Source organism: Scyliorhinus torazame, chromosome 24 (genome assembly GCF_047496885.1).
Source record: "Scyliorhinus torazame isolate Kashiwa2021f chromosome 24, sScyTor2.1, whole genome shotgun sequence".
NCBI classification, from domain to species: Eukaryota; Metazoa; Chordata; class Chondrichthyes; order Carcharhiniformes; family Scyliorhinidae; genus Scyliorhinus; species Scyliorhinus torazame.
Window position 1 is genome coordinate 33668836 of NC_092730.1, and position 16030 is coordinate 33684865.

General features: G+C 45.4%; 1 protein-coding gene, 1 long non-coding RNA gene and 1 other non-coding gene across 5 annotated transcripts in view; all 3 read left to right on the forward strand.

Moving 5' to 3' along the window:
• Window positions 1-16030, forward strand: part of LOC140399995 (uncharacterized) — a 121246-nt gene that overhangs the window by 104401 nt on the left and 815 nt on the right. The window lies entirely within an intron of this gene.
• The window catches only part of LOC140399991 (histone H2B-like), a 69739-nt gene that overhangs the window by 31312 nt on the left and 22397 nt on the right, over window positions 1-16030 (forward strand). The window contains exons 1-2 of one of the 3 annotated variants that reach the window (XM_072489493.1): window positions 2174-3018; window positions 3496-4381. The exons of 1 other annotated variant lie outside the window; for it this stretch is intronic. In XM_072489493.1, coding sequence (XP_072345594.1) covers window positions 2308-2694 — 387 coding nt within the window. In that variant the 5' untranslated portion in view covers window positions 2174-2307 and the 3' untranslated portion in view covers window positions 2695-3018; window positions 3496-4381. Of the gene's footprint in view, window positions 1-2173; window positions 3019-3495; window positions 4382-16030 lie in introns of those variants that run through there. One more of the 3 variants, XR_011937944.1, reaches the window with a different exon arrangement.
• On the forward strand, window positions 6729-6800 carry trnag-ucc (transfer RNA glycine (anticodon UCC)). Its single transcript has one exon. It is a non-coding gene; the product is annotated as a tRNA-Gly (tRNA).

The window sequence follows — 16030 nt, forward strand, 5'->3', positions numbered from 1 at the left end:
TGCCCCAACCTATAGAGGTTCCAATCAATATTTGGAAAGTTAAAGTCAGCCATGACAACTACCCTGTGACCTCCACACCTATCCATAATCTGTTTTGCAATTTCTTCCTCCACATCTCTATTACTATTTGGGGGCCTATAGAAAACTCCTAACAACGTGACCGCTCCTTTCCTATTTCTACCTTCAGCCCATATTACCTCAGTAGGTAGATCCCCCTCGAACTGCCTTTCTGCAGCCGTTTAACTATCCTTGATTAACAATGCTACTCCTCCACCTCTTTTACCATCTTCCCTGCTCTTACTGAAACAACTAAACCCCGGAACTTCCAACAACCATTCCTGTCCCTGTTCGAACCATGTCTCCGTAATGCCCACAACATCGTAGTCCCAGGTACCAATCCACGCTCCAGGTTCACCTATCTTATTCCGGATGCTCCTTGCATTGAAGTAGACACACTTCAACCCACCTTCTTGTCTGCCGGTACACGCCTGCGACCTTGATACCCTCCTCAGTACCTCACTACTCTCAATGCTGGCTTCTGGACTACAGCTTGTTTCCCGACCCCCCAGACAAATTAGTTTAAACCCCCCTGAAGAGCTGTAGCAAATTTCCCTCCCAGGATATTGGTGCCCCTCTGGTTCAGGTGCAAACTGTCCTGTCTGTCCAGGTCCCACCTTCCCCAGAATGTGCTCCAATTATCCACGTAACTGATACCCTCCCTCCTACACTATCCCTGCAGCCACATGTTTATCTGCACTCTCTCCCTGTTCCTCAACTCGCTAGCACGTGGCAGCGGCATAAACCAGAGATGACAACATGGTTTGTCGTGGCTCTCAGCTTCCACCCTAGCTCCCGAAATTCCTGTTTTAAATCCCCGACTCTTCTCTTACCTTTGTCGTTGGTACCGATGTGAACCGCCCAATTTCAATACAGGTAAAAATAAAAAACTTAGCCAGCAACCACTGCGCCCTGCACTATAACAGCAATCAGCTGTTATGGGCCCGCGCAAACAATTTAAATCTTTACTCCTTACCCAGCAGTCACTCTGTCCTCACTCCGACCGGATTCAGCTGCAAACCCCCAACAGTAAATTTTTAAAAATTTACTCCCCTTAACAAGCACTCACTCAGCACCACTGCATCCCACACGATAACAGCAATCAGCTGTTATGGGCCCGCACAAACAATTTAAATCTTTACTCCTTACCCAGCAGTCACTCTGTCCTCACTCCGACTGGATTCAGCTGGAAACCGCCAACAATAAGTTTTTTAAAAATTTACTCCCCTTAGCAAGCACTCACTCAGCAACCACTGCGCCCCACACGATAACAGATTTACATGAGACTGAGTAAATTCCACACTCACACACAGTATCAGAAAGTGAGCAAATCCCACACTCTCACACTGTATCAGAGAGTGAGTAAATCCCACACTCACACACTGTATCTAAGAGTGAGTAAATCCCACACTGTATCAGAGAATGAGTAAATCCCACACTCACACACTGTATCGGAGAGTGAGTAAATCCCACACTCACACACTGTATCGGAGAGTGAGTAAATCTCACACTCACACACTGTATCAGAGAGTGAGTAAATCCCACACTCTCACACTGTACCATATAGTGAGTAAATCCCACTCACACACAGTATCAGATAGTGAGTAAATCTCACACTCTCACACTGTGTCAGAGAGTGAGTAAATCCCACACTCACACACTATATCAAAAGTTGAGCAAATCCCACACTATATCAGAAGTGGAGTAAATCCCACACTGTCACACTGTATCAGAGTGAGTAAATACCTCACACACACTGTATCAGAGTGTGTAAATCACACACTCTCACACTGTATGAGAGAGTGAGTAAATCCCTCACTCACACATTGTATCAGAGTGGCCTTTCCCCATTGCGTCTTGTGAGCAAATCCCACACTCTCACATATTACAAGACACTCACAGTTGCTGAAGGAATCCCAGACTGCCGCACAATCCCTCTCACCGACAGCTAGCTGATTTTACCCGTTGGATCTTTACACATTGACGAACTGGGACTGGAGACATTCTTTCTGAAATGGATTACCTGTTTGTAGTAAGAAGGTAAGTAAGTAAGATTGTTGCAAAATCCTAAATCTGATTGGTCTGTTGTTATATCCAATCAAATCAACAGAACATAACTGGCTGTCCTCATTCTCACAATGTCCAATCACAATCATTCCTTTCCCCATTCCTCATTAGCATAGATGTGAGGCTCTGTCTATTTAATCAGCGCTCGGAAGGGGTTTGCTTTATTTCTGGGTGAAATTGGCGATGGCTGATGAGAAGAAACCAACATCGAAACCAGCTTCCAAGAAGGGAGCCAAGAAAGTCATTAAGAAACCGTCAGTAAAGGGCGGCAAGAAGCGGCGAAGGTCGAGGAAGGAGAGTTACTCCATCTACATCTACAAAGTGATGAAGCAGGTTCATCCCGACACCGGCATCTCCTCCAAGGCCATGAGCATCATGAACTCGTTCGTCAACGATATTTTCGAGCGCATCGCGGGTGAGGCTTCCCGCCTGGCCCATTACAACAAGCGCAGCACCATCAGCTCCCGGGAGATCCAGACCGCCGTGCGCCTGCTGCTGCCCGGGGAACTGGCCAAGCACGCCGTGTCGGAAGGGACAAAGGCGGTGACCAAGTACACCAGCTCCAAGTAAAACTCCACAATGGACTGAAAACCACCCCAAACACAACGGCTCTTTTAAGAGCCACCCACAATCTCTATGAAAAAGCTGCACCATGTTTTCCCGCATTGACTTGATGAGAAATCTCTGTGGAGGATAGAGATTTGTCCCGTTCCAGAATGTTGTGAATGTGGCTTCATACCCGCCCGTCACAGACAGTTTCACACCGAAGAGAATCCAACCGAATTGAGAGTCGATTTTAATCCCAGTCTGGTATTTGTGACGGACAATGAGGAGAAACACAATTTCAGGAGGGAATTATTTAAGTTTAATAACCATATTCAGATTTCACAACTGGTGAGTTAAATTAATCAAATTGTTTTTTTATGTTTCCTCTGGGGTGATCTGGGCGCCGCTACATGAATCCTGTTTTCCCTGTGAGCTGAGATTTGCTCCGTTTTAAATTACCGCCGGTTACAGATAAGAGGTTGACAAATTCAAACTGTTCCTAATATAGCGCCTGGAAACTGGGACGGCAAAATATAATAAACCGATCACAAAGTGAGATTCAAATCGTTTCCTGAACATTTCACTGCAGTGAAATTGGCGGGATTTTGGAATTTGAAAACATAAGCCAATGAAATCCTACAATGTCGTCTCCCTGGCCCTGTGATTGGTTAGTTATTGAATTGACAAGTGTTAACCAATCAGAGCTGGAGACTTGCTGTTGATACTGAAAGCGGTTTCAATGATTATTAATTGGGATTAAACTGATGAAATCTGTAACTTCTCCCGGACTGTACTTGAGATTTAAAATATAATTTGTTTCCACAGACAAATACCAGAATATTCTGAAGATGAATAAATGTGGTGTTTCCTCCACACAAGTTACAGGGAAAAGTGTCGCCAGCTCCTTCCCACACACAGTCCATACATTGTCACTGACAGAGCAAAGAGACACAGACAGGTCATCAGTTCCACAGTCTCCGGCAGCAGAAATAGTTCCAGAGACATATTTTCAACCCATCAATCAAACAGAGCAGGAGAGGCAGACGCTGTGTCCATGTCACCCTAACGGGGGCCTCATAAATCCCAGTCCAAATTCTCACCCACTCTCATCATCACTGTCTCAGATCCACAATAGTGCAGCCTTAGTGAAATAATAAATATCAGAGAAAACTGACACGTGATTGCCGGTTAAAAGTTACACAATGAACCTTAATAATGTACTCTGAGATTCGAGTTAAATACCAGTCACATCGCGCAATAGGCGGTTTAGAAGTGGCTGCACAAATCCCCAGAGTGTGTCCTCACAAATACATTAGCTGCAAACCCAAATATCTGCTACATTCTCAGATTGAGATATGTTGAAAGCGACAAAGATACAAACTCTGATTCTCGTTTAAAGCTCACCCAATTTATGAAAATAAAAGATACAATCTCATTTCGATGTCTATGAACTGAGCTGTAACTTGCAAACTATTACAAAATCCTCACTCACTCTGTTCCAGATGGAAGACACTGTAGCGATTCCAGACTGTGGTCCATTTTACATTCATGTCAAAATTCTGACTCCGAATCAGACGGAGTGTCAGAGATCAAATCAATGTGTACAACCTGAGTTAAACTTCCAGAGCAATCCAGTATCAGATTAAAGGTTCCATTATCTTTCACTATTGTGTTCTGATATTAAATGCTCACGTTGTTTGCTTAAAACCTCCCACATCAGTTGTCTCTTTCTGTGCTGGAAATTTACGTGGAATGAATGCAAATTTATAAACAGTCCCAGAGATTGAAGGTCACATCCTCAATCCCATCCTCACAGTGAGTCACGAAGCCTGACAGATACAGGATTATTCTCAAACACATGTTCAGAGTAAGTTACAGCAGCCATACCTCCAAGACCTGATCTGTAACAGTTTCAGACTCACAGAATAACACAGTGTCCCCTCGTGACATACCCTTCTACTGAGTTGAACAGGTGCTCCCTATCCGCCCTGTCTATACCCATTATAATCTTGTACTCTTCGATCAGGTCACCCCTCAGTCTTCTCTGTTCCAGCGGGAAAAAAACAAGCCTGTCCAACCTCTCTTCAACCCTTAAATGTTCCATCCCAAGCAACATCCTGCCGAATCACCTCTGCACCCCATCCAATGCAGTCACATATTTCCAAAATGTGGTGACCAGAATTGCACACTGTACTCCAGCTGTGACCTCCCCAACATTCTATCCAACTCCAACGTGACCTCTCTGCTTCTGTAATCTGTGCCCGGATTGATAAAGTATTTCATATGCCTTTCCAGCACCCTATTAACCTGCCCACCTGCCTTCAGATATCTCTGGACAAACACTCCAAGGTCCCTTTGTTCCTCAGGACTTCCCAGTGTCAGGCCATTCACATTAATCCTATAATAATAATATTATATTCTTTATTGTCACAAGTAGGCTTATATTAACACTGCAATGAAGTTACTGTGAAACCCCCCTACCAAGTGGATCACATCTAATTTTACAGCTTTAAATTCCATCAGCCACTTTTCTGCCCATTTGACCATCCCGTCTGTATCTTCCTGTAACTCAAGACACTCAACCGCACTGTGAGCTTGAAACTCAGTGAAAGGATTTCACCCTCCTCTCGGAATCTGATCACGACCTCAATCCCAACATTCAGCTTGGGTGGGCAGACAAGACAACGTCCTTCCCGCAGCCCCCCAGCACAAACTGGATAATATCCCAAACTCGTATCCTGCTATTGTCACATTGTTCCACCACCTTGTTCTCTTCACAAAACGCCAGGAATCTCAGACCAATTCTTCAGACCTTTGATTCTCTCTTCAAACAACATCTTGTCCCTGATTAAGATCACCCCGGGAAGAGGGGATCGTCATTCTGAGTTTCTCTGCAGGCATCCGGTTGCTGTTGATGGACCACAAGAGGCCTCACGCCTGAAAGAAAGCCTCTCTCACAGCCCTGCGCGCATGTCTCCATTAGACGGTGCAGAATACCTGCAGAGTAGATAACAATGGAGAGAAATGTGAGCAATTTCAGCGTCACAATTCTGTGGAAATGGAGGATTCGGAATGAAACATTATTGGAAATACTGAACAGATCCTCTGGGATCAGGACTCAACAGGGGAACAGGCGCTTGAACAGATTAAGCTACAGAGTGTGAGGATGTTCAGCTAATCACAAGGGAATACTGGAAATACTGTACGGATCTGTAGTATCTGTGAAAAGCGAAATAGTTAACATTTCACAACCTGACCTTTCATTGGAACGACCTGTTTCTCTCTCCACAGAAGCTGCCGGATCAGCTGAATATTTCCTGTCTTTGTTGCAGATTTTCAGCATCCGCAGTATTTTGCTTTTGGGCCAAAGGACAATGAGTTGCCTTTCCTGCTCTGAGGGTTATTGCAGGTCCCTCTGGCTGTGATTATCGCTGATTCGGCCAAACATTTACAATCTATCATTAATTGACCGCGAGAATGGGCGGTGAGGGGATTCTTGAACCGCTCCAAGTCCATATGGTGTATGTACACACACAGTGCTGTTAGGGAGGGGTTCCAGGTTTGGATGGTGCCTCGCGGAGGAAAGGTCAATTTCAGGAGTGGGATTCGAGCCCTGACCTCCAGAGGAGACTGCTACCTGAACTCGGCCATCCTGACGTATTCGAAAGGTTAGGTGCGATTGGGGCGAAGTCGGGTGGTCTTTCCGAGGGTCGGTGCCGACTCGATGGGCCGAATGGTCTCCTTCCGCACTGGAGCCATTCTACGATTACTGAAATAGGGTGAAAACGGCAGCATCAGGACACAAGAACAAGTTACGGTCTCAGGCCAGAGTAAGTGTCCAAAGTAATGACACACACAACATTAGAAATCAATGAGATAAATACATTTATTGTGGACTGGTGCCATCTCCTGGCAGAACGGGAGCCGTGTGACACGGACACTCTCATTCAGGAGCATTTTAAATTGGAGTGAAATAACTTACGCTAAGTATGAATGTGTTCCAAAACAGTTTATCAAGCTAATCTAAAGGACCAATTGGAATCTGATTCTTTCAGTGAGCGATGGTGGTATAGTGGTGAGCATAGCTGCCTTCCAAGCAGTTGACCCGGGTTCGATTCCCGGCCATCGCAATAAAAAGCTGGTTGTATATTTTTGCGCCACTTCGTGAGTTTCAAACCGAGAAAGAGAAACAGTTCCGAACTCAGAATTTGGGCGCAATTAGGGTGGGGAGTGAAATAAGTAACTTTCTCATCATTTTTAATATGGTTTCAATATGGACAGTGTTTGACTATTCACCACCCAAGCCCTCAAACTAAAGCTAAAAATCACAGCATTTTCACTTCACCCTTATGAAGTGGACCAAACAGAGACACAACAGACACGTTACAGACCAGGATGGGATATGAAGCCACGTGTACAGAGCACAATGGATTATTGTGCATCCCCTTAACCACGTGGTACAGCTGCTTTACTTCAGGGCCCTTTAGTATCCATCAATCTAACTTCTTTGAGTTTGTTTCGCACAGTTGCTGATGTACAGAACACAGTCAAAGTATAAATAAATAAAAATAATCTCTGAGTATATTTGCGCTTGTGGCGCAACGGGAGCGCGCCTGACTCCAGATCAGAAGGTTGCGTTGAAATCATGTCAGGCGCACGGAGCCTTTCTGCAGCTGGTTCCAGAAATTTCTCTCTGTAGAAATGTTCTCGAAATGACTCCATTCCACGATGCAAATAATATATTTCATATTTACCCGGTTGAGCAAATTTGTCAAATAGCAGGAGATTCATCTCGTCCTGTTAATGCAGAATGACAGTGAGTTCAGTAAGAAATGTTTACAAACAACAGCAATTTCTTTCTGCTCACTGTACACAGTTATAGTGATCAGTATTAAACAGCAGGAGCGGGAACCGCAGTCCGCAGTCTTCACCTTAACGGTGAGTCTGAATTTCAGTTTGGGGGTTTCAGAGAGAGTGGATGTTATTGCGGAAACTGTAGTCACTTTTCCTGTGAATGGAGCCGGATAAAGAGCCCTGGCCTGAGAGTCCCCGAGCCTCCATGAATCTTCACAGCTCACAGAGTGAAGGGCTTTTCCACTTTGAAAATGACCATGTCCGGCAGCTGGAGCTTTCCCTTGTATTTTCTGGGATCTGGGAAACAGCGGATCATCAAAAAACAGAAATGAAACACATATAATCACAGATTTATTTATATGGGCTAGACATCAGTGCGCATGGCCTAATGGGTAAGACGTCTGACTTTGGGGAAAAATCTAGTGATGATATCAGAAGATTGCAGGTTCGAGGCCTGCCGTGGTCATTTTATACAGAAATCCGGTATAACTTGCTGACAATCCAGTTTTCCTTCCTCAGCTCAGTTCATTCAATTCTCTCTCATTTTAGGATTTCGTTTACCCCCTAATTAATCCACAATATCTGTTTGATTTGGATAAAGAAATGATTATGTATCAAGCGGTTCAATACAATTCTGTGGAGGGCATTCTAATGTTCTCAGGAAGATGGTTAGAGTCATAGAGTCATAGGTGTTGACAGCACGGAAACAGGCCCTTCGGCCCAGCTTGATCATGCCGCCCAGTTTCTTTCAGTCAGCTAGTCCCACTTGCCCGCATTTCGCCCATATCCCTTTCTACCCACCCTGCCCATGTAACTGTCCAACTACTTTTCAAAAGATAAAATCGTGCCCGCTTCCTCACCACTGCCACTGCCTCACGAAGCCCGTTCCAGATGCCCACCACCCTCTGTGTGAGGAAATTTCCCTTCTGGTCTCTTTTGTATCTCTCCATTCTCACCTTAAACCTATGCCCTCTCCTTCTAGACTTCTCTACCTTTGGGAAAAGATGCCGACTACCTTAGCTATGCTCTTCATTATTGTATAGACTTCTGTAAGTTCACCCCCAAGACTCATACGGTCCAGGGGGGAAAGTCCCAGGCTAACTAGCCTCTCCTTATAAATCACCATCAAGTCCTGGGAACACCCTCGTAAATCTCTTCTGCACTCTTTCTAGTTTAACAATATGCTTCCTATAATAGGGTGAGCATAACTGAACACAGCATACCGTGTGTGGTCTTACCAATGTATTGTGCAACTTGGTAGCACGGTAGCATTGTGGATAGCACAATTGCTTCACAACTCCAGGGTCCCAGGTTCGATTCCAGCTTGGGTCACTGTCTGTGCGGAGTCTGCACATCCTCCCCGTGTGTGTGTGTGGGTCTCCTCCGGGTGCTCCGGTTTCCTCTCACAGTCCAAAGATGTGCAGGTTAGGTGGATTGGCCCTGGTAAATTGCCCTTAGTGTCCAAAATTGCACTTAGTGTTGGGTGGGGTTACAGGGTTATGGGGATAGGGAGGAGGGGTTGACCTTGGGTCGGGTGCTCTTTCCAAGAGCCGGTGCAGACTCGGTGGGCCGAATGGCCTCCTTCTGCACTGTAAATTATATGATCTATGAACTCCAGCAAGACGTCCCAACTCCTGTATTCAATATTCTGTCCAATAAAACCGAGCATACTGAATGGCTTCTTCACCATCCTGTCCACTTGCGACTCCAGCTTCAAGGAGCTGTGAACCTGTACTCCTAAATCTCTTTGTTCTGTAACTCTCCCCAACTCCCTACCATTAACTGAGTAGGTCCTGCCCTGATTTGATCGATCCAAATGCATCACATCACACTTATCCAAATTAAACTCTATTTGCCATTCATCGGCCCACTGGCCCAAGATGTTTAATAATGAGCTGAATCAACTGATTTTTTGTTCAGAGGGATGTAAGATTGTGTTACTGGATTGGGAATCCAGAGGCCCGAACTAATGTTTGGAACACGGAATAAATCCCACCATTCAAATTCACTGATATAATAGATTTTCAGGGGCGGGGGGCGGGGCTTGACAGAATAGATGCTGAGAAGCTGGTTCACCATATGGGAGAGTCTTGGACCAGAAGGAATAATCTCAGAGTAAGTGGCCGCCCATTTAAACCCGAAATAATGAGTAATTTCTTCTCTCGGAGTATAGTGTATCTGTAGAAATGTTTGTATGAACCGAATAGGGCTGTAAAGGGTGGGTCAGTTAATATGTTGATATTATGATTTTGAACCTCTCGATCATATCTCCTCTCTGCCTTATCCTCTCCAAGGAGAACGTTCCCAACATCTCTAATCTAGCCTCCTAAATGGAATCAATCCTGTAAACCTCGTCTGCACGCTGCCCAATACGTCCACAGCCTTCCAATATTGTGGCTCCCAGAGCTGTGCAAAATATTCCATCTGATGTCTAACTGGCGCCTTGTACAGATTCAGCATAACCTCCTTCCTCTTGTTCTCTTTTCCATTCGGAATAAACCCAGAATAAGATTTGCTTTATTACCTGCTCTCTCCACCCGTCCACCTTCAATGATCTATCCACATATACACCCAGCTCTGTCTGCTCCTTCACCCCATAAATAGTTGAGGGGCAGCACGGTAGCATAGTGGTTAGCACTATGGCTTCACAGCGCCGGGCCTCAGGTTCGATTCCCGCTTGGATCACTGTATTTGTTCTCCGTGGCTTTCGTCCGGGTGCTCCGGTTTCCTCCCACACTCCAAAGATGTGCAGGTTAGGTGGATTGGCCATGTTAAATTGCCCTTAGGTTAGATGGGGTTGCTGGGATACGGGTACATGGTGGAGGTGTGGGCTTCATGGGGGTGCTCTTTGAAGAGCCGGTGCAGATTCCATGGTCCGAATGGCCACCTTCTGCACTGTAAATTCTGTGATTCTATACTTCCCTACCAAAATGCATCATCTCACACGTCTCCAGACTGAAAATCATCTTTTGTCGTTTGAAGTTCTAGACTGTCCGCGTCTCAGTTTTCAAAATTTCCAAGATTGTACCATCCCCAAACTTTGAAACTGTTCCCTGTACACCATGATCTAGCACATTGTTATATATCAGGGAAAGCAAATGTTCCAGTAGGAACCCAGGTGGAACACTACAAAATTTCTTCCAGTCCGAAAGGTCTCTATTGACCATTATATTCTGTTTCTGATTATTCAACCACATTTATATCCATATTGCTACTGTCCCTTTTATTCCAGGAGCTACACATTTCGCTAATTCTGTGCAGTTTTGGTTTCCTTATTTAGGGAAAGATGTAAATATGTTGGAGACGGTTCAGAGAAGGTTTCCTCGATTGGTGCCAGGAATGAGCCTTTCGTCAGTGGTAGGGAAATTACTGGAGAGAATCCTTCGAGACAGAATCTACTCCCATTTGGAAGCAAATGGACGTATTAGTGAGAGGCAGCATGGTTTTGTGTCTCACTAACTTGATAGAGTTTTTCGAAGAGGTCACAGAGATGATTGATGCAGGTAGGGCAGTGGATGTTGTCTACATGGACTTCAGTAAGGCCTTTGACAAGGTCCCTTATGGTAGACTGGTACAAAAGGTGAAGTCACACGGGAGCTGGCAAGGTGGATACAGAACTGGCTAGATCATAGAAGGCAGAGAGTAGCAGTGGAAGGGTGCTTGTCTAATTGGAGAGCTGGGACTATTGGTGTTCCGCAGTGATCAGTGCTGAGACCTTTGCAGTTCGTAGTATATACAAATGATTTGGAGGAAAATGTAACTGGTCTGATTAGTAAGTTTGCAGATGACACAAAGGTTGGTGGAATTGTGGATAGCGATGATGGTTGTCAGAGGATACAGCAGGATTTAGATCTTTTTGAGATTTGGGGGGCGAGATGGCAGACGGAGTTTAATCCGGACAAATGTGAGTTAATGCATTTTGGAACGTCTAATGCACGTAGGGAATATACAGTGAATGGTAGAACCCTCAAGAGTATTGAAAGTCAGAGAGATCTATGTCTACAGGTCCACAGGTCACTGAAATGGGCAACACAGGTGGAGAAGGTAGTCAAGACAGCATACGGCATGCTTGCCTTCATTGGCCAGGGCATTGAGTACAAGATTGGCAAGTCATGTTGCAGCTGTCTAGAACCTTAGTGAGGCCACACTTGGAGTATCGTGTTCAATTCTGGTCACCACACTACCAGAAGGATGTGGGGGCTTTAGAGAGGGTGCAGAAGAGATTTACCAGGATGTTGCCTGTTATGGAGGGCAGTAGCTATGAGGATCGGTTGAATAAACTCTGTTTGTTCTCACTGGAATGACGGACGTTGAGGGGCGACCTGATAGAGGTCTACAAAATTATGAGGGGCATAGACAGAGTGGATAGACAGAGGCTTTTCCCCAGGGTAGAGGGGTCAATTACTAATCAATTACATAGGTTTAAGGTGCGAGGGCAAGGTTTAGAGGAGATGTAAAAGGCAATTTTTTTACAGAGAGGGTAGTGGGTGCCTGGAACTAGCTGCTGGAGAAGGTGGTGGAAGCAGCGACGATAGTGACATTTAAGCGGTATCTTGACAGATACATGAATACGATGGGAATCGAGGGATACGGACCCAGGAAGTGGAAAACATTTTAGATTCGTCATTGGTCAGGCAGCATGGTCGGCACGGGCTTGACGAGCCGAAGGGCCTGTTCCTGTGCTGTACTTTTCTTTGTTGTTTGTTGTTCTTTGAGCGGGTTTGCTATTGAGGAAAGGTTACACAGGCTGCACTTGTTTCCAATGGAGATGTGAAGAGTGACAGTTGATTTGATTGAAGTACATCAGATTTTGAATGGTCTTGACGAGTTGGACGTGGAAAGGATGTCACTGCTTGTGGGTGAGACCAGAACTACTGGGCAGTTAAAAACAAGGATGTCGCCCTTTTCGGATGGAGATGTGGAAATTTCTCCCTTTCAGAGAGTGGTGCAACTTTGGAACTCTGCCTCAGAAAGCGGCGGAAGCGGGACATTGATTATTTTTAAGGCGGACATTCAGCAAATAAATCAAAGATTTATCGGGGTTACATACAAACATTGCATTCAGCCAACTACCTGGATGCGCAAGCGTTCGTTTGTTTTACTTATTTGAGGATACATTCAGAGTCCTACACCATGGTGAAACGGTCTTTAAATGATGTGTTCGTTTCTTCACGTGTTCAGCACTGATATATTCTCTGGGGCTCAAACCTGCTCCCGACTTCATTCAATGATCGTCGTGATAAAAAAAACCCAACAGGGCTCGTCCGGGATTTGAACCCGGGGCCTCTCGCATGTTATCGCAAATGGAAGCCCCTAAGCTAGAATCATGCCCCTCGACCAACGAGCCAAATCACAGTTAAGATTCACTCAAACCAGCTTATCATTGCCTCTCGAAGCTTATTGTATCAGCTCAATGCGCTTTTTAATTCCTGTTCAATTTCGTTTCGTCGTTAAATTAAAATCAAAAGAAAAAATTTTTGTCCCTTGCTTTTCATACTGGGATCATTGGGTAAATTGGGTTATTTTTGGTTTGTTGGCCTCCACTGCGAACAGAATAAAAGACATACGGGACCAGTCTTTGCCGTTGCTGAGTAAGCACTGTGCAATGGTCACTCCGAACGATTCTGTCATGAAGCTGCTCCTCAAGTATTCTCTTTCTCAATCTGCTGAAGGCTGAGCTGACACATTGGAGGTGAGGGCGAATCCTATCTGCTGGATCTGCCTTTTTTCAGTGAAGGCTTCCGGTCATGGAAAACGGTCCACATTTTCCACGATCTCGCCATTTTATTCTGTGTGCCATTCTATGTGAGTGTTGACAACATAATTCAGCTCTTGGTATTCACCATGATTCACCACGAAGCGCAACACCTCCATACTCCCAGAACGCCTCGATCCACTGCAATTCGCATACCTCTGCAACCGGTCCACATCAGACGCCATTTCATAGAATTTACAGTGCAGAAGGAGGCCATTCGGCCCATCGAGTTTGCACCGTCTCTTTGAAAGAGCACCCTACCCAAGCCCACACATGCACCCTATCCCCATAACCCAGTAACCCCACCAAACACTAATGGCAATTTTGGACACTGAGGGCAATTGAGCATGGCCAATCCACCTAATCTGCACATCTTTGGACTGGGGGAGGAAACCAGAGCACCCGGAGGAAACCCACGGACACACGGGGAGAATGTGCAGACTCCACACAGACGTTGACCCAAGCCGGGAATCGAACCTGGGACCCTGGAGCTGTGAAGCAATTGTGCTAACCACTATGCTGCCCCTAACTGTTTCCCTGGGCCGACACTCATCCCTGGAGCATCTCGAAAACAAGGACTCCTACATCAGACTCCTATTTATTGACTACAGCTCCGCCTTCAACACCATAATCCCAGCCAAGCTCATATCAAAGCTCCAAAACCTAGGACTTGGCTCCCCACTCTGCAACTGGATTCACGATTATCTGATCAACAGACCACAATCAGTAAGAAAGAATAACAACACCTCCTCCACAATAGTCCTCAACACCGGGCCTCTGCAAGGCTGCGTACTTAGCCCCCTACTCTACACCCTGTACACACACGACTGTGTGGCAAAACCTGGTTCCAACACCATCTACAAGTTTGCTGACGATACGACCATAGTGGGCCGGATCTCGAATAACGACGAGTCAGAATGCAGGCGGGAGATAGAGAACTGAATGGAGTGGTGTGGCAACAACAATTTCTCCCTCAATGCCAGCAAAACTAAAGAGCTGGTCATTGACTTCAGGAAGGAAAGTACTGTACACACCACTGTCAGCATCAACGGGGCCGAGGTGGAGATGGTTAGCAGTTTCAAATTCCTCGGGGTGCACATCTCCCAAAATCTGTCCTGGTCCACCCACTCCGATGCTACTACCAAGAAAGCACAACAGCACCTATACTTCCTCAGGAAACTAAGGAAATTTGGCATGTCCACATTAACCCTTACCAACTTTTACAGATGCACCAAAGAAAGCATCCTATCGGGCTGCATCACAGCCTGGTATGGCAACTGCTCGGCCCAGGACCGCAAGAAACTTCAGAGAGTCGTGAACACCGCCCAGTCCATCACACGAACCTGCCTCCCATCCATTGACTCCATCTACACCTCCCGCTGCCTGGGGAAAGCAGGCAGCATAATCAAAGATCCCTCCCACCAGCTTACTCACTCTTCCAACTTCTTCCATCGAGCAGGAGATACAGAAGTCTGAGAACGCGCACGAACAGACACAAAAACCGCTTCTTCCCCACTGTCACCAGACTCCTAAATGACCCTCTTATGGACTGACCTCATTAACACTACACCCTGTATGCTTCATCCGATGCCAGTGCTTATGTAGTTACATTGCATATGTTGTGTTGCCCTATTATGTATTTTTTTAAATTCCCTTTTCTTCTCATGCACTTAATGATCTGTTGAGCTGCTCGCAGAAAAAATACTTTTCACTGTACCTCGGTACACGTGACAATAAACAAATCCAATCCAATCCAATCCAGTCAGTGGTGTTGTGTGGAAAGTAGGATTCAGTCTGTGGAACTCTGTGTCCCATACACTATATGTTCATAGTGACCATTGCACAGTCCTTGTGGAGACAAGGCCCCATCTTCACATTGAGGATTCGCTCCATTGGGTTATTTGACACTACCACCCTGCTAAATGCGATCAATTTTGAAATATAATTCATGTATATTTCAGTCTCTGACACTGTTTGACAGAGTCAGATTCATTCCATATTTATAATATTCCGGTAATTACTAGGATTGTTGCACATCCACTGTAACACTCTGTCTTTGGGATTCAGTTAAATCGCTTTGCGAGGGTCTCTGGGACTGTATGAGAGTCTGTCATTCATTCAGTATCTTTCATTCTCTGAAATTCTGTGTGAAGGTTGAACTAAATCTGTAATGATCAATCTCTGATATTGTTATTGAGTGGAGAAAATCATTATGTTGTTTGTCAGTTTCCGTTAAAACGTCTGCATATCAGAATCATGACAACACTTTCAGTGGCATTGCGCTTGTGTGTCCGTTGGGGGAGGGGCATATAGGCATTTGGGTGTGAATGAATCTTTATCTGTCAGTCTCTGATGTGCGCAGTAAGAAGTCTGACAACACCAGGTTAAAGTCCAAACTGTGTTTCAAACACTAACTTTCGGAGCGCTGCTCCTTCCTCAGGTGGATGAAGAGATATGTTCCAGAAACATATATATAGACAAAGTCAAAGATGTAAGAGAATGCTTTGAATGCGAGCATTTGCAGGTAATTAAATCTTTACAGATCCATAGATAGGGATAACCCCAGGTTAAAGAGGTGCGAATTGTCTCAAGCCGGGACAGTTGGCAGGATTCCGCAATCCCAGGCCAGATGGTGCGGGGCGAATGTAATGCGACATGAATCCAAGGTCCCGGTTGAGGCCGTACTCATGTGTGCGGAACTTGGCTACAAGTTTCTGCTCGGCGATTCTGTTGTCGCGCTTACCCGGAGAT